Source organism: Pteropus medius, unplaced genomic scaffold (genome assembly GCF_902729225.1).
Source record: "Pteropus medius unplaced genomic scaffold, Ma_sr-lr_union100, whole genome shotgun sequence".
Taxonomy (NCBI): Eukaryota; Metazoa; Chordata; class Mammalia; order Chiroptera; family Pteropodidae; genus Pteropus; species Pteropus medius.
The window spans coordinates 2,010,879-2,028,552 of record NW_024340700.1 but is presented as its reverse complement, the minus strand read 5'-3'; the positions used below and the strand labels follow the sequence as shown (position 1 = coordinate 2,028,552).

Sequence of the window (17,674 nt, the reverse complement as noted above, 5' to 3'; positions counted from 1 at the left end):
CAGGTAGTGCCGGGGGTGGCGAGGGGTGGAGGGGTGGGGCTTCTCCGAATTACACAATAGGAATATCGCTAACTGAAAACATTTCAAATCAATTTCTTGAAAGGACATTTTAGGGGCCCAGTTATCTTCCAAATGACAATTTTTGAAAGTGAGAATCTTCAGACGAACTGTATGCATAATAAAAATATGAAATGTAGCCTGCAAAGGAGGATACAAAGGTTTACGATGCTGAACATCAAAACAGGTGGTTGCCACTTAAGCATAACGCTCCTTCGCTCCTTCGACTAGAACAACATTAACAAACCCGTGTGAAGAGCCTGGAGTTCTTCTGGGAGGAAAAGGCCCCTCCTCACTCCTTTAACCTTAAGGGGAACTGGTTTCCCAGTCTGACGGGTGTGGACTGGTCCCCGTGTGGTCAGACCCCCTGCCCTCCCAGCCAGTGCTGGCGGCAGAGCTGGAGGGGAGGCTCAGTGCCTAGGCACACAGCAAGGACTTGGCACAAAAAGAGATCAAGCCGGTCCCCACCTGCTGTCCCCAGTGTGCTGTTCACTTCACCGGGCATGGTCTGTGCGTTGTTTTTAAGCTTTACTGAGCATCCGAAATCTCCCAGTTTGATTAGCCCAGATGAGGTAAGGAAGATATTGGCACCTGACAAGAAGTAAGCAGTTGTTAGCCTCTGAAACACAATGTGGGCATCTTAAAGTTTACACAGCAACCTGAACTACCAAGTAAATAATATCGAGGTTCACAAAACTTTATTCACCACGTGTAATCACAGAAAGATTTCAAGCTTTTTGTAAACGTTAACAAAGAATTTTAATATCAGTGCAGACAGCTTTGACCAATAATTTCTAAACTGAAATATCTGCATAAATTCTAACATTAGAAACCCACAGAGATACTTAAAGAAATTACTGGAGAAACGCAAATGCTTGTGGTAGCAGTCCCCGAAACAGAGCTATATGCCACGAGCAGCTCCCACAACAGGGCGCAGCACGTGGCCAGGAGCCGGCACACATGTTGCTTAGTCGCATCTGAGGCCACCGCTGCGCTGGTTTTAGACGGTGACCGAACAGGAGGTTCTGTAACTGTCTCCTACTTCAACAGGCAACACCACCCCACCTTGTGTCTGCTGAGACCTGGGGTACTGCTGCTCTCCCAGGCCACCCTGCCCTCTTCTGTAGGACAGCATCATTGCCACTGAGCCACACGTCTCTGGCATCGCATGCCCAAGGCACCTCCTTCCAAAAGCAATGCAGAGCCACTCGAGACAGACAAGCAGCCGCAGGTGAGCGGAAGCCCAGAGCTGACCCTCATGGCTAAGTGCACCTGCGGAGGTGCTGCCCACGGCAGAGAGCCCGGGCCGACTCCAGTGCTGGGAGCTGGTCCACGGGTGCACAGCCTCAGCCACGCTGCGCAAGTGCACAGTGAGTGGACTTGATTCAAGGACTCCGAGGGATGCTCTGTAAGGCCGTGGCCAATGACATGAAGATGCCATTTCATGACAGTGGGCAGAGAACTGAGTACGGTGTTTGGGGCAGAACAACTGGAAATGCACAATGAGCCCATCAGGCAAATGCCCAGAATGATGGCAAACAGCAGAGCAAGGCGGCGGGCGAGCAGACGTGCTGGGGACGCGGGGAGGCCACCACAGAGGGCCTGGCCCAGTCGTGGAGGGAACGCGTTTAGGGCTGGCCTCAGACTATTATGCAACAGAATGGACTCCTTCATTCTGAGGTCAGAGACAATAATAATTTGTTGCTGTAATTATCCCCAAGACACCCAAACACAAAGGTCAGGGCCACGGTGTGGCTAAGGCAAAAGTAAGAGGGACACTTCTAAGGCAGAAGCATGGCTAGTCCCCTCACGCCAGAAGGAAAGGCACTAGAACCAATCACAGGCACGGGTCAGTCATAAGCAGAACCCCACGCTGCGGGATCAGGTAAAGGAGCCCATCCCCGTGTCCCCAAGCAGAGCTGCACACCGTGGCCCACCCCGGCAGCTCTGATCACAGCCACTCTACAGACTCAGCGCTCACACACAAACACGCGGGGCTCTCGACCCGGGGAAAAGGGCGCTCTGCTCGCGGCTGTGTAAATGCACGGGCCCGGCCACGGTGGCCTACACACAGCGGCTCTGTCTCTGGGAACGAACTGCGCCGGAAGCAGAAAGACAGAGCAGACACCTCTCCTCGGCGGCGGAGGCGTGTGCTGCACGTGGCTGCTCCACGCGGGGTCCTTCACGGAGGCGCATCTGAAGCAAAGGAAGATGCCGCGGTGGCTCGGCGAGCGCGGGGTTACCTTTGATGTCGCGGTGCACTATGCCATGCTCGTGGAGGACGTTGATGGCGATGGCGATCTGCTTGGAGTACAGCCTGATGACGTGCTCCTGCAGGCCCAGCCGGGACACCTCCTCCAGCGTGCCCTCGTCGCAGTACTCCATGAAGATGTACATCTCTTCCTGCGGGAGGAACGAAACGCGGCCGTGTGTTCACGTGGACGCGAAGCGAAGGGTCTGGAAAGGGTCACGGGCTGGGCCCCGGAGGGACCGTCTTCCTAGCGGTTTGCTGCACTCGCCACCCTGAACTCGCCTCGCCGCAGGCGTCTCTAACTCCCCGTCGCAGTGTCTGCCCGCCTGCTCTGTCTGGGATTATACAGCTGGTTGGGATAAAACATCTCCAAATCGCAGGCGATATATGTCTATCATCATCCAATGACGTCAGCCACATAATCTCAGACAGGGCCCGACGGGGCTGTCCCTACAAATGTATGATTAAGTACTGAAACACATCCTTTTCAAACGTGAGTTTGTGTGAAAACGTCAAAAATCACCAACATCCAATTTCCCCTGAAAGCTCATATTCTACCAAGATGCTCCAAGTTATCCTTTCTCTCAAAGTGTTTATTTCTAAACATGAGGGGAAAAATGAATTTGGGGTTTTAATTTTCTCTCATGTCACAATGCTTCCCTAAACACACATAAAAGAAAAGGCAACGTTACTTGACAGTGTACTCAACAGTGGTTCAGCTAAAAACGGAAGGAGGAAAAAAGGAACGAGAAGCTGTGCGAGGGGCATTCGAGAAGCATCTTCTCATCGGCAGGATGGCTTTCAGTGCTCTGTACTGTCGGGTTAAGACTACAGTCTACAACTTACATTTCAGGAAGGGCTCCTCTAGAGTCAGAGAGAAGGCAGAAATGGTGTAAGTCATGGAGGGTTCCTGAGAATTAGGCAAAGTTACTGCGCTCTGAAATGAGAAGACCTGCGATGGAGAACAGGGCCCCGTCTGCGCCCTCACGGACCCTCACGCGACAGTGCGCCTGAAGGTGGCTTACTCTGTGCAGCTCCACACCAAAATACCGGACCAGATTGGGGTGCTTGATGCCTTCGAATATCTTCAACTCGTCGGCAGTTTCCTTGATAGTTTTATGGTCATTAGGCTGAAATCGAATCTGTGAAAGACAAGCAGCGGTTACTGTGGGTGCCGTCACCTCCTAGGAGCGGGGCCACCTTAACCCCGGGGCTGTGAGGCCATCTCTTGACATGTTTACTGTCCAGACCCACAGCACTATGGCCAGTGTGTCTGTGACTTTACTTCCAGACTTTCTTCCCTTCATTGTCCCAAGTGAAGGAAACACGCCTACTTTAGAATCTCTGCTGCGATGACAGCTAACGGGATCGCTTTCGTAACTGCAAACTGAATGAATGAAAGCCTGACATGTGCAGTGAACAATGCCAGGTGTTCAGGTCCTGAGCAAGATAAAAACACGAGATATGCTCCTGCCCCTTGAAGTTCACCACCGGGCTGGGACAAGCGCTAAGTGCCATGCAGAGAAGGTGAGAAGCACGGCAGAGGCCGGAAGAGGGGTGACCAGCATGGTCTGGACACGCCCTGTGGCTGGTGCGCGCCAAGCCGCTTGGGATGCTAAGGCCGCAGCAGCTCCAGCCTCGTCCTCCCTGGCCCTCCACTTCGGAGTCACGAGGTGCCCTCACCAGTGACGACAGCCCGTTCCCCTGACGGGCTCTGTTCAGGTTTCCCTGCTCTTCCCCGTCTACCTCCGGCTGCGAAAATGGCGCTCATTTCTAAAGCTGATCACGAATATTACCTTCTCCCCAAACATCCCTGTAAGATGCTACTGCCGCCCTCCGGGCTTCCATCAGGCTTCTCCCGTGCTTGGCACTCACACCTGTGTGCTGGCGGGACTACGCGTGCACGTGGTCTTGCCCTCACTGAAACTGCAAACTCCTTTACTCCCACGTTATCGCAGTGTATCTGCCTGGTGGTCCCAACAGTACAAGCGCTAAATGCAGCCTCAGGCCTAGGTGACTCGCTATGGGAACGCTGAAGCTAGCTCCAAGCGCAGAGGAGAACCTCAGAAATCCAATTCTCTCCCCAAATCTCCGTTACACAGAGGCTTCAAACGAAAAGGCCCCTGAGGGCCAGACCACTCACCTCCTTCATCGCCATCAGCTCACCCGTGTCGACACTGATGCAGGTGTAGACCTTCCCGTACTGCCCTTCACCTGCGGACGGGAACAAACACATAGCTCAGGCACCGAGCAGGCGTCATAACTCACTGCAATGCACACTAGTCTTTCTGGAGCTATATCACATACGTATCATTATGCTTGCTGAAGCCTACTGCTGCAAAACCTAAAATACGCCTGAATGTTCCCGAATAACTGAAGTCTCAGGTGATCTCTCCGCTGTCTTACCTGTGAACATCTGTCGGGAGAGTAGAACTGGCCTTGGCAAATCCCAGAAAAGACATGAAGGGGAGCACTAGGCACCCTGGAGCAGACATCTGAGCCCCTGTGGCCCCCGAAGGAGTCTGGGCCAGAGGGTAGGAGGCCAGGGGAGGGCAGAGGGCGTGGCCAGGAGTAAGCTCCGCCACTGCCTAACTGCGCCTAAAGCTTCAGGTCTAGGAGCGTGTGGGAAGGGTGTTCCACTAACATACCTTTAGGGACATTAAACTATAGGTAGCCACGGCTAAAAAGACTGATAACGACAATTAGTACAATTAAAAAGTACAAGATTGTTTTCAGTGTTTTCTGCCCAAATAGGAAGTTCAGGTGACCTGAGGCTCACAGAGCCCTATGTTAACACCTCTTCACACCTAAAGGCTGGACAAAGAGGTGCATTAAACGGAGGGGGTTGGGGCGTGTGGAACATAATCCGCCTCCTTCTCTCACACGATCCACCACCCCTAGTTATTCTACAGGAAGCTGTTTCACCTGGAAATGAATTAATTTCAAAGACTGTCCTATCTTTTATTGGTATCATTTCTCTTCAACAACATTCTTGTGGGAGTAAGGCAGAAGGCATACAGACTACACAAGTGGGTGAAACTTGCGCAGTTCTCCACTGGAAATTTCTGGAGTTATCAAAAGTATTCAATTTAATGATCCATTTTAAATGATCCATTTCTAAAACCTCCTTTCATATTGCTCTCAGAACACATTTTACCAACTAAAACAGAACCCTTTGCAAAAGATACAATGCACATGTGCCACGTCTATAAGGGAAAATGACCAACTATGTAAGTTTTTACCTAAAGAAGTGAAACTATTGCTATTTCTAACACAGATGGTCTTTGTGTCATGTTCCTTAATTTTCTTACCAATTTTGTTTCCTCTCTGCCACTTGAAGGTCACTTTCCTCAAGCCAACGTGCATGACATTATCATAAGATTTGGGGGTATCGCAAACTTGACCGATGATGTTCTTTCTCCTCATTTCTCGATACCTCTTTTCTTCAAACAATCGGACTGACTTCTGGATAGCTTCTATGGGTCCTTGTTTAGAAGCGGTATCTGCAGGGAGAGCTGCAAACTCAGTAGTCCCAATCGCTGTTCTCAAGTCAATTTCCAGCGAACAATAAGAAAAACAGAGCGATATACACTAGCGCTCCATCAAAGCAAAGCTTATGTATTCAGATGCACAGCAGGGGAATTCCGGCCCATCACAACCCAGCAGCTCCAGAGTATACCACCCACTCTGCAGACACACACATAGAAGGCAAGCTCAGCGGACAAAACCCATCACTGCCTCTCCCAAGCCTGCTGGTCAGACTGCAGTGGCCACCCTCCGGCCTCAGTCTCTCCTCTCTCCAATTCACTCTCGTTGCCCACAATATTCTTACTAAACATAACCTCTGATCATGTTACCTTGCTACGTCGATCTACTTCACGGTTCATGACAACCTGCTAATCAAAACCGCGAGGCCCTTCACGTGGGTCCTGCACGATTCCGACCCAGTCCACCTCCTTCGGTTCACGTGGACTCAAGGTCCTACACGATTCGGACCCAGTCTACCGCTTCCAGTTCACTCTGGCAAGCATTCCCCTGTCCCTCTCCAGCCACAGGCTCTGTACTAGCCACACTGAAGACTCTTCCGCAACCCACCAAACCATTCCCCACTTCCATGCCTCTGTTCACACTTTTCTGTCTGCCGGAAACACCACCTTCCCACCACAGTGACTGGTGATTGATGTGACCTGTCCCAGAGCTCAGCAAAGATACTGCACCTCCCGTAGGAAGCCCTCCTGATGAGAAGCGAGGTGCACAGAGGAAGGGCTCTGGAATCAGACCGCCTGGAATAACACCCTGGCCTCACCGTGTGCTCCACTACCGGCAACTTAACTGACTTCCTTCATATGTAAATTTCCTAACCCATGAAATGAAGGTAATAGTACCTGATTCACAGAGCAATTGTGATGACTTAATGAAATTACACACGTAGAGCATTTGACCCAGTGCCTGGGATACAGGAATACTCAATAAATTTTAGCTACTGTTTTTATTATTCCTTATTTTTCAAAAGGCACTACATCTCTATTTCTCCAACTTATTTCATCGATTTACAGTAAGAAATACCTTCTACACATACAGAATCCACGAGTTTCATGAGACATTATTACTCTCACCACATGTGATTCAGACTGCATCCTGTTTTTCTTTTAATGCTGATTTTATCTCCCACTAGCGGGTCACAACCCGTAACCTGAGAAAGCACTGCTTTCTACACATCTCTAGTACAGCCTTTGCAAGCCATATCATATCCTAAGTAGCCATCTGAGAGCCTGCATTTTCTGGCAGACAAAGAGGTCACTGAGGCTTGGGATGCCCGTAAGGTGAATTTGAGATGAGAAATTCTCAGATGTTTACAATGTTCCAATTACAGTTTCTTAATACAATCTCTGCTGTAAAACACGGACCCCAATTCCTTCACCTGAATAAATGGCACTGATCATTCGGCACCAAACAAGATTTCGCAGCTGTGAGGCCAGGGACTCCACTGTCAAATATTTCTGGGAAAGGCTTTTTTTTTTTTTGTACAGTAAAAATTTCTCAAGATTTCTCAGTCTTGACTATGTCAATGTGAACTGTAATTCTCCCAAGAGTTCTCAAGTTTACTTGACCACAAAGTATTTATTTTGAAAATCATCGCAAAGACCTGGTATCCGTGGGAACTAACTACTAGTTATGTGAGAACCACTGGAGAGACTCTCTGCCTTGTCACCGGGGCTCCAGCCACCAAAATCTCCCCCAGCCCCTGGCCCTCCACATGCACCTAGCCGGCCCCCGGCCTGTCTAATGTTGTTTTTTGTCTCTATTCCTTTTTTTAAAATCCCGCCTAGGTCCAGTATCTTACTATTGTGCAAAGCACCAGTCTCCCTGTTTCCTCCCCAATTCCGGCTGGCAGGTTAATCTACCTCAGCACCTCCCTTGTCCCCAGCCCCCACTCCCAGCACACACCAGCTGCTCAAGAGGCTCCAGGGGCCGGCCGCCATCTCTGGGTAAGGCCTACGTCACTCAGCCCATCACTGAGGAACACAGTGACCTGATAACCCCTCACCCTTTCAAGGTCATCTCCACGTACGTCTACACTACCCAGTCCGCTCCAGCGGGTCTACTCCTCAGTCATGGCCTCCAGGTGTGTTTCTCACTCTGCGTTTTTCTCTTGGCTTGATGCAGACCTGTTGTTCCTTCAAGGGGCAGCTCTAGCCTCCAGGAAATCCCCCTTGGCCGCCCTGGCCGAGGTGGACAAGCACTCTGATCGGCCTCATACATTTCAAAGGGGTGCTATGGCGGGAAGGGTCCTGGACTTGAAGACAGAAGCAGTGTGTTCCAGTCGCAGCTCTGTCATTTGCCGCCCTGGCCAAATTATTTGGCCTCTCAGAAACTTATCATTTATGAAAAGAGAACAAAATCTATCCTGCCACCTGCTCAAGAGTGTTGTGACAAAGACTACGTGAAGGCATTTTGTCGGTCATCAAATGCTAGGCCAGTGATTTTTCTATTTATTCTTTTGGTGAATATCGATTGATCACCTAGTTGGTAAGATAAATGCTTTCTTTCAACTTCTTAGCCCAATAGATGAACAGTTATTCATTTTACAAATATTTATTATAGCCGACCATGTGCAAAGAAGAATGCTCAAGGCCCACCAAAGGGGCCGTAAAATCAACCCCCTCGCTGTTGGAAGAAGCGGAACGCAGGAAACACGCCCCTGATGCAGGGGAGTGTGACTCAGCACGAGACACAGGAAGCGCACGCACACACGGCACACACTGCGAGTGACGTCAGACGGACACAGGCGATCGCGACACGTTAACGGAGAAGGGCTAGGAGCTCGGAGGCTAAGCACCGGTTACGCGAGGCCGCGCTCACTGTGCACGCCCGCGCGTGAAGTCCTGCGCGCTCTCCCTTACCCTTGGTCTGGCTGATGAGTGTCCGGAGCTCCCAACTCCTTCGCGCTGACCCGCTTGAATCACCTTTTGGATACGCTGGTTCTGCAGAGTATTTTTTCATATGAATTAAGACATAAAACAAATACGCTATTCAATCGAGAGCACGACCGAAGCGGTGAGTGGCCACAATGAGTGACCGCCAGTCTATCTTTTCTGGGAATTAATTATAGTTTGATATGAGTGTGAGAAGCTGTCTCTACAACCAATTCTAGAAAATCGCACCAAACCAAGAAGCTCTTAACGGGGTTATAGGATTCTAACTACGTAAACGTTACACAACTGACAGACAACAGAATACTGAGCAGAATTTGGATTCTTTGGGGACCCCACTCGAGGGGAGCCCAGCGGTGCTACGGCGCGAGCAAGCCCGACCTCCGGGGCTAGGACTCCCAGGTCTGCATGATAAAAAAACTTCAGCATATCAGCAACACACACAGTATCACTTTTGTATTTTTAAAGTGAATAAGAGTGTTTGGCAAGTAAAATATCAGGAATAGGAATTTTTAAAAGCAACAAAAGGAAACCTAGAAAATGCAAATACAGCTGAAAAAGCGTCTACATTAAAAATCAGTGTGCTCAGCATTAAATCTTCTCATAAAGCTCTGTCACTTATTCTTCCTTCCTTTTAAAAGGCATTAACCACAAACAGGTGGCACGAGGCAGAGGAGGCTGGTTAAGAATGTGGCTATTGACATACACTCACCGTCTCGCTCCTCAGTGGGGCTTGAGTGACGACTCAGGGACCTAAACTGCAGTTCAGCTGCTATGGAAGCCAAGCGATCGTTCTCGGGGACACTGGAACCCCTGTTTCAATATTTTTAAAAATTGAGCTATCAATTCAATGGAATTCAAAATGAAAGATCTGTGAGATTTTTCTAGAACAGTGATTCTCAACTGGGAGGCGATTCCGGCCCCTGGGGACATCTGGCCTCTGCTGGGTAGAGGACAACGCAAAGGACAGCCCCAAACAGCGAATTATTCACGCAAAGTGAACAGCGCTGCTACTGGGAAACCCTCCTCTGGAGTTTAGGAGAGTTACACTTCCTCCCTTCCATATCCCACACACGAAAACCTAACTGCATAACATATTGTTTTATGTTAAAAACAAAAATAAAAACAAAAAAAGAAAAATGGTACTTATGGAAGTGTTACTGACGTGTGGCAAGCTCCATAACTTAAGCCCAGGATGGATAAAAAGTATTAGCCAAATCTAGTAAATATTTAAAACTACCATCAAATTATGTACTTAAACCTATTTAAGGTACTAAAAAGTTTCAAATCTCTTAATAAGAAAACAGAGTTTCTTATTCAGAAGTTCTAAGTTTCTCAAGCAGTAGCCAAGCAAAAGTGCAGAAGAGCAGGAAGCTTAACATATAAAGAACACAGTTAATTTGCTGCTTTTCCAGAATAAAGTTAAAAGTTAATTGTTCAGCAATCAGAATGAATCCATAAAGAGTAAGACCCAGAAGTAAGGAAGGGAGCTGTTAAAATTATAATACAAATCATTCGAAATAAGTATGGCATTAGTTTATGAACAGTTTAGTGTGTAATTTTTAAATGAATGACATAATGAAGTATGGTAGCATTTATGCTCTTTTTAAACATACACTGGTCTAATGAACAGACGTTTACAAACTATGAAGCATGCAGTGCTTTTTTACTTCCCTATACTCTCAAATCTAGGGTAGTACTTGCTAAGTCTAAAAGGAGGGGACATCCCCTCCTGCCATGTAGTTCATGAGAAAGTCTTGGCGCCATTTCATGGAGAAGTCACTCATGTTGAAGCAAAGAAACACAGTCCACTCCTAAGCCACGCCAGAAGCTGGGGGACCGTGAAGAAGTCACTTAGCACCTCTGCTTCTCTCATTTCCCAGACACAACATTAGTCCAAACCACATCCTCAGAGATTTTTGCCAGGGTAAAAGGCAAGAAAACATACTTAAATGAAGTGGTGTGCTGGTGAATTTTTAACAGCTAGTTGCAGGGGTGGGGGAGGGCTTGTAGAGTTTGACGACTTCTACACTGGGATGACCGGCTTGCAAAATTCCTGAAAATTAAGAACCGGCTCTTGCAGAGCAGTCAGAGCCAGCTCTGGCAAGCAGAACGATGCAGAATGCTTTATAAAACAATGCAAAGACAACTGAAGCCCAGCTACTTCCTAAGTCAAAGCAAACCAAATCGAAATATTTACGGGACGCTGTGGGGCAAAGTACGAGGCCCCTGTGGCAGGTGTATCTCAGGCAGGCGAGGGCTGCACGCGGAGAGGCTGGGCGCCCCTGCCCACGTGGGAGGCCGCGGGCACCGCTCTGCTCCTCCCCGCACACTCACAGACCAGGCCTGTGCTGAGACTCTGGCTTTCAGGCACGCACGGTCTTCCTCGGGTCCGCCACACAGGCGCACGGAAAGGGGCCGAGGCACAAGTTCAACTAGCACGTGCAAGGCTCGACTGCAGGGCGAGACCCAGCCACCGGCTTTGCACATACCCACGTGACTTTGCTATTCTCTATCTACGGTCACTTATACACTGCAAAAAAGGTAAGAAAACTTCATTCCTTTGTGGGGAAAAAAAAAAAAAGGCCTGCAAGATGGCATACTGTGATGGTAGTAAAATTTCTAAACATCAGGGATCTTTCTAAGTATGTACAAATTTACGATGAAAAATGTTTACAAAATGCTACTCGGAAGATGCTGAAAAATTACTATGCAAGGCCTAAGACTAAAGGCACAAAAAAGCCACTGCAGGTGTTGAACTTTATATGGAAACACATTTCACGTTCCACGCCACCAGCCTTATAAACGCCTTGAACTACAGTTCACAAGACTTGAATAAAGTGGGGTGTTACCCCCTTTTAAATCGCACGTGAACGTGGAGGCGGCTAGTGTGAGAGCTGGCACTACAGTTCTGGCTACGGGCTCCTCAGCTCGACTGCTGTGTAGGGCACAGCGCCCCCCTTACCGCGTTTACAGAAAAGATGGATTCAGTACCCCACGGGGACATGGAAGTGAGTGTGGAGCACTGGCCACGAAATGCTCTAAACATAAAAATAAAAACGGTAAATGGGACTTTATTCAATGTTAACTGTTAACTTTTTTAGTTGACTGCTTAAGCTGTAAAATACATTGACATTTTTTATGTTACAGATGTTTGTCACTAAAAATTAGGAATATTAATTATTTTAATGAGGAAGAATAAAAATGTAGAAATTTTAGATTGTTACAAAGTAACTTAAAAAACTTAGTCTATTTTAAATCCTAAAGCTTTATGTCACCTTTCTGCCCACGTTACACTAACACCTTCTCTGATGAGATCGCCCCCAGCCCAGTTTTGTCTGACTATCACTATTCTTACTGGGTAATAGTGACAGTGTCCCTTCCACCAAATGTAAGGGTAGAACTAAGAGAAATAAAATGTCCTTTTTCCATTAAGTATAGGAGCCCTTGATGAACACCGGTGAAAAGGACACCGTAGGGTGGGAATCACAGCGCCCTCCTCGCTGACACTGGACGCCCTGCAGGAGCCCGTGACAACCCGGCCCCGTGTGTGATTCCAGCCCGTGGACGCCCTGCAGGAGCCCATGGCGACCCGGCCCCGTCTGTGACTCCAGCCCGTGGACACCCTGCAGGAGCCCGTGGCGACCCGGCCCCATGTGACTCCAGCCCGTGGACGCCCTGCAGGAGCCCGTGGCGACCCGGCCCCGTGTGTGACTCCAGCCCGTGAACTCGTTTCGCACCTTTACAAACCACTTGTAATCAACAACTGCAGAAATGGGGACTCTGCTGCTTAGAAAAGCGACCCTCCTAAAAGACGAATCACCACCTAACCACGTCGACACGCCATCTCTGCACCTCCGCAGGAAAGGCGGCGTCTACCAATCACCTCCTGTCCTCTCTCAGTGGGGACCAGGCTCTTTCCTCTGATTCTCCCCCCAGGGAGTTATTATTGGTGGAGACTCTGGCCCTTTTGGTTACTATCAGCTCCAAAGACGTCTTAAAACTGGGCAGACCATCCACCCGTGTGGGTCGGTGCTGGAGCCTGGGGGTGGGATGACGCAGTGGCCGAGGAGCCCCGCCAGGGCCTGGGGCGTAGCGGGAGCGCACGTGGGGGGCAGGGGGGTACGACCCTGGTAGAGCGAGACTACCTGGCGTCATGGGCACTGCTGATGAGTTTGGGGGGCGCAGGGTCGCTGCCTGAGGGGCCAGGGCGACCGGAGGCAGCGGCAGCGGCGGCGGCAGAGGCGGCAGAGGCAGCAGGGCTGCTGTGGCTCCGAGTGCTGAGACGAGAAAGACAGCTTCAGGACGCGGCCGAGCCAAGGGGGCGGGCTTGCCCATAATGCTCAGCGAAAAATAAAACAGGGGGAGGAAGTGAAAAATGTTTTAAAATATATAATGTAAATTGTTCCTTGACTGAGATTCAGGTCTAGGTGTGAAAAAGAAAAAGAAAACCTAATTTCAAACTAATTATTTTAAAAATAGTGTGGTCCTTCCTCATAAAAACTGTCAAGTAAAATTAACTTTAAAAAGTGATCACCTGGCAGAAGATGCTCGCTGCGACAAGATGCAGAAATGCCACCACACTCAGTAAGGGTTTCGGAGGAGCTAGTGTCTGAGCTCACTTTGGTACACTGAGTAGTCACTTCATAGTTACACACACATAAATATCGAGACTGGAAAGACCATTCCAGTTTTTCCTCCGCTTTTAAGTTGATATTTAGTATTGTTTCTCAAATGTTTATTATGCCATGAACGCCCAAATGTGTTTCCCTAAGGTCATTTTTCAAAGAAAAAAACAGAAAGAATATTCCAAAGCTGGAAAGCATTTAGTAGCTTGAGGTTATAAATAAGCTGAGAAACCAAGTTATCTTGAAAGGCACGATCTGCTGTAGATTTGTGCATCTTTTTCTTTTGCAACTAAGGCACTGTGGTGTGTCTTCCAGAGAATGCAAATGAGAGCGTTTGAAAATGTCTGGACACAGAGGAGTACTTAGTTATCAGAGCAAGCACCCAGCAGCTTCCAGAGTGTTAGCATGCACGTCAGAAGACACTCCGCCACGCAGTGACCAGAGAAGCCCCGAATACCTGAATCCCTCTGGAGTCGGGATAATTAGATGGGGGTTAGGAGGGTCGCTGTGGCATCGTGGCACCTTCACGGGACGGGGGCTGTTCCGATGAATAGCTGCTAGTGAAAATGGCGACAAATGCAACTGGTTAAAGGGGCCAAGACACTGCCAAGCCAGGCGAGTAACCGGAAGCAGGACGTAATTTTGCTGGTGACCAAAATAAACTCATTTATACGAGAAAATCATATCATACACACGAATATTGTGGAAAATGTCCCTTTTTAGTTATGTTACACATTCAAACTTTTCTCCGTCAAAACCATTTGTTTAAATCCTGGGGGTGAAATGTACATAACACATGCAAAACAAACAATATTCCACCTGAGAGACAGATGAAAATGTGGCTTATGTGGCATCTTTCTAATAAAAAGTGTTATGTTATCGACACTTTTAAAAGGATTCAAATGAGCGGTGACACTGTAACGGGTCCTGAGCTGGGGAGCGGTCACTGCCATTTTCCTGAGTACGTAGAGTTTTATTTCATTCCTTTAAACCAAACCAGGAAGTCAGGGCACAGTTTAATTGTTTTGGGTTTTTTCCCAAAACAAGTTTTTCTCTCTTCTTTTAAATATTCTGGTAGAAGGTCAATACAGATAAAACTTAAAACAATTTAAAAATACAATCTTACCTAGTCGATTACAAAAAATGCTGACCATTCTACTTATCCAATAACTAACTGTAACCAGTAATGGACGTGTGTTATATTGTGTCTATTTCTCCATTTTCCTCTTCCTTTCAACTTAGTTTTAATCCTCCCAAGTTTTTTTAATGTCATATTTTCTCTTCCTATGTTAATAATTTTAGTCTACATATGCTTTATTCTAAATATGTTTCATCCTAAATGGAAAAACTTCCTTTTCCATGTTTTTTGTTTGCTTGCTTTTAATAACATTACACAGGAAAGACAAAAGTACCAAAAATGGAGAGAGCTGAAGGGAAAACTTGCAAAACAAAAATCAAGCACTTGTTAGGAAAAATTTAGGAAATCTGTGTCCCTGCTCATTGCCCTCAACGACCACGACAATAAATGGAAGAAACCCAACGGGAGCAAAGGTAAAAAGAAAAAACAACAACAAATATCATTTGGTGAGGATGGTGATGTCTTTAACGCAGCAAACGTAATGGGAATGGAGTAAAAAATTACGACAAAATTTTCCCACGAAGTTTGTACAAAATAAGACATTCTGTTAAAACGCACAAGCACGTGCACACACATACACACGTAAGTTTAACATCCTTTGCATATGAAATAAAACACTCATTTTAAGAGTATGCCTATCTAACTTGTTGAAAAAGTATGATACTTAATAAATGGCAGGAAAACAACCCTATAAATGCTGTGTGATTATATGAGCAGAGAGAAGGGCAGAATGCGTCCGTGTAATTGTATGAGTACAGAAAATGTGGAAGGTCAAATACCAGGCTGTCATCATCAGTTACCAGGCAGAGCAGAAAGAGGGGCAGAAAGCAAGCGACGACAACAAGAACAGGTGATGTGCTCTCACTTTCACTAATTTCTCTTATAAGGACACGAAACCAAGTGCTGACGCCTGCCCTGTGTCAACGGCACAGATCACAGGGCTATCGCCTTCCTGGGTCCTCACGGGTCCTCACTAGCATCCAGTGTAAGCGCTAGAAGGGAAGGGGAGGCTCAGAGGTGGGAGATGAGCAGCCCCAGGGTCCTGCATGCGGCTGGGCGATCTGACTCTGATCAGGTGCTGCCTCCACCTTCCACAGTGGCAAGGAGGACAAAGGAGGACAGAGGACACCTCGAGCCGACAAACAGCGCTATGGACCAACTGACCCACCGCAGTCTGAAGAGCGGCAGTGAGAACAGTTAGTGACTCTGCAGCAGGGGTTACCTGTGGACTGTGGGAGTATGAGCATTTCTTTCTTTCCTAATATATTTTCCTACTGAAAATTTTCCTACATGTACATTTTCTATATTTTTAACATACTTTTTCTACATTGTAATTTTTCTACAATGAAACTGATTTCTTATGTAATAAAATATTTTAAAGAAGTCATTTTTATTGAATTACTGGTCATGTATTCTTAGACAAACATTTTAGATCACAAAGTCAAAGTATTTATGATAATATCCGTGATCAAAAGTTTGATAAAACATAGCACATTTTACAGAATATGCTTAAATAGTTTTGTCATTTCTTAACAACCTTGGGGGAAAAAGGTAAAAACTGAGTGTATTTTAAAGACAAAGAAACCTCTACTAAGCTTTCTACAGCTGGCAAGGACTCTTTAAGACATAGCTGCTGCTCAACAAATTTACCATTTATGAATTATTTTGTATAATTAAAATTGTTTAAAATTTCTAAGTTTTCATTTTTGGGATGTTTATTACATAAATACAGTTTTGCTTTTATTTACTATCTCAAGAATAGGGTAAGACACAGCCTTTTTCTGATACATGTTTTGTTTTCAAATTACAACACACCCTGTAAAACTGTATATTAACTATAATTAAAAACTGTAACTAAAGTATATTGTAGCACAACTTGACTTTTTTTTTCCAGCAAAACCAAACAGGAGTTCACTACACGAGGGGAAAACGGCCCTTAACAAAGCCAGGTAAAGAAAGCCGAGCCGTCTCCCCCCAGGAGGTGAAGGCAGCAGAGCGAACGCTCGCGGTCCAGCAGCAGGAAAAGCCCTTCTCCTCGAGCCTCCCTCCTCCCCGAGAAGAAAAGTTTCAACAGGGAGAACGGAACAGACAGCGTTGGTGTGAGGGAAAAAAAAAAAGTAGTTTGACAACACTGACGAGCATCGAATACCTGGTGTTGGCATTTTAATCCTCCCATTGGATTTAGAAGGATACTGTGGAGTTCTCTATGTACGTACCACGTTCCTCTAACTTTTATTGCCATTTTCCTGAATATTCTTAAAGCACCTCTATGCCATTTTAAGTAAGTGCAGTTATGGGATGATGCGCTCACCTAAAGCAGTGGGTTCTAGGAGAAATGCTATAGCTCTGTCTTACCAAGGTACAAACCTGTGACAGGACTGTGCGGCTTTCCTATGACGTGGCCAATGCATTCATTCATCAAGGCTTGTAAACTCTGGGGGCCAAAGGAAATGGAGAAGGAGAAGAGAAAAAAATGCATGCTCTCTCAATTATGTGATTAGCACTGATTAAGCTTCCAGTATATTTAAAAGAAACATGCTATCCTGAGTAAATATTTTCAAAGCTGGTTTAAAATAGGTACAAACATAAAATAAACACACATTGTACATAATTTAAAATAACATACACGATTTCATTTTATAAGTGAAAGCAGATTAGCATTCAACTCCTCATAATGCAGCAACGTGCACAAGTGAGAGACTTTTCCTATAATTGTCTCTACTGTTTGGAGGCTAAGATGAATAACATCATTTTGATCTGATGGAATTAACTGGAATAACAATGATAATATTTAACATTTGGCATCATGCTTTCAAATGCTGCACAGTGAAGTGAAATACTTAATTTTTGTTCTTCATTAAACTTTTAAAAACCAGCAACTAAGTCAGCACTTAATAAAACATGAAACTGATAAATAGGAAAGCCAAGTCACACAAACTGCTCTACACTGGCTTAGCTGAACCATGTCGTGACATGAAGAAATGAGCACCGGTGTCTACTGTGCTACTTAGAGCGCTTTATTTACTCAGTTCTCAGCATTGTCATTACAATTATGTTAAAAAGTCCTTAAAAACCACTATCAAATATTTAAAAAAGGCACGATCAGGGATATACAGTGGTCAACTTACTTTTTTAATGAAAAAAAAAAAAAAACTTTAGAAAATTC

General features: G+C 46.5%; 1 protein-coding gene across 1 annotated transcript in view; it reads right to left on the bottom strand.

The window, feature by feature from the left end:
• The window catches only part of MAP3K4 (mitogen-activated protein kinase kinase kinase 4), an 85,729-nt gene that overhangs the window by 3,909 nt on the left and 64,146 nt on the right, over positions 1-17,674 (bottom strand). The window contains exons 15-24 of the mRNA XM_039882273.1: positions 16,876-16,942; positions 13,828-13,924; positions 12,891-13,022; positions 9,455-9,555; positions 8,713-8,793; positions 5,620-5,811; positions 4,452-4,522; positions 3,334-3,450; positions 2,301-2,460; positions 422-648 (exon numbers count right to left, since the gene is read on the bottom strand). Coding sequence (XP_039738207.1) covers positions 422-648; positions 2,301-2,460; positions 3,334-3,450; positions 4,452-4,522; positions 5,620-5,811; positions 8,713-8,793; positions 9,455-9,555; positions 12,891-13,022; positions 13,828-13,924; positions 16,876-16,942 — 1,245 coding nt within the window. The remainder of the gene's footprint in view (positions 1-421; positions 649-2,300; positions 2,461-3,333; positions 3,451-4,451; positions 4,523-5,619; positions 5,812-8,712; positions 8,794-9,454; positions 9,556-12,890; positions 13,023-13,827; positions 13,925-16,875; positions 16,943-17,674) is intronic.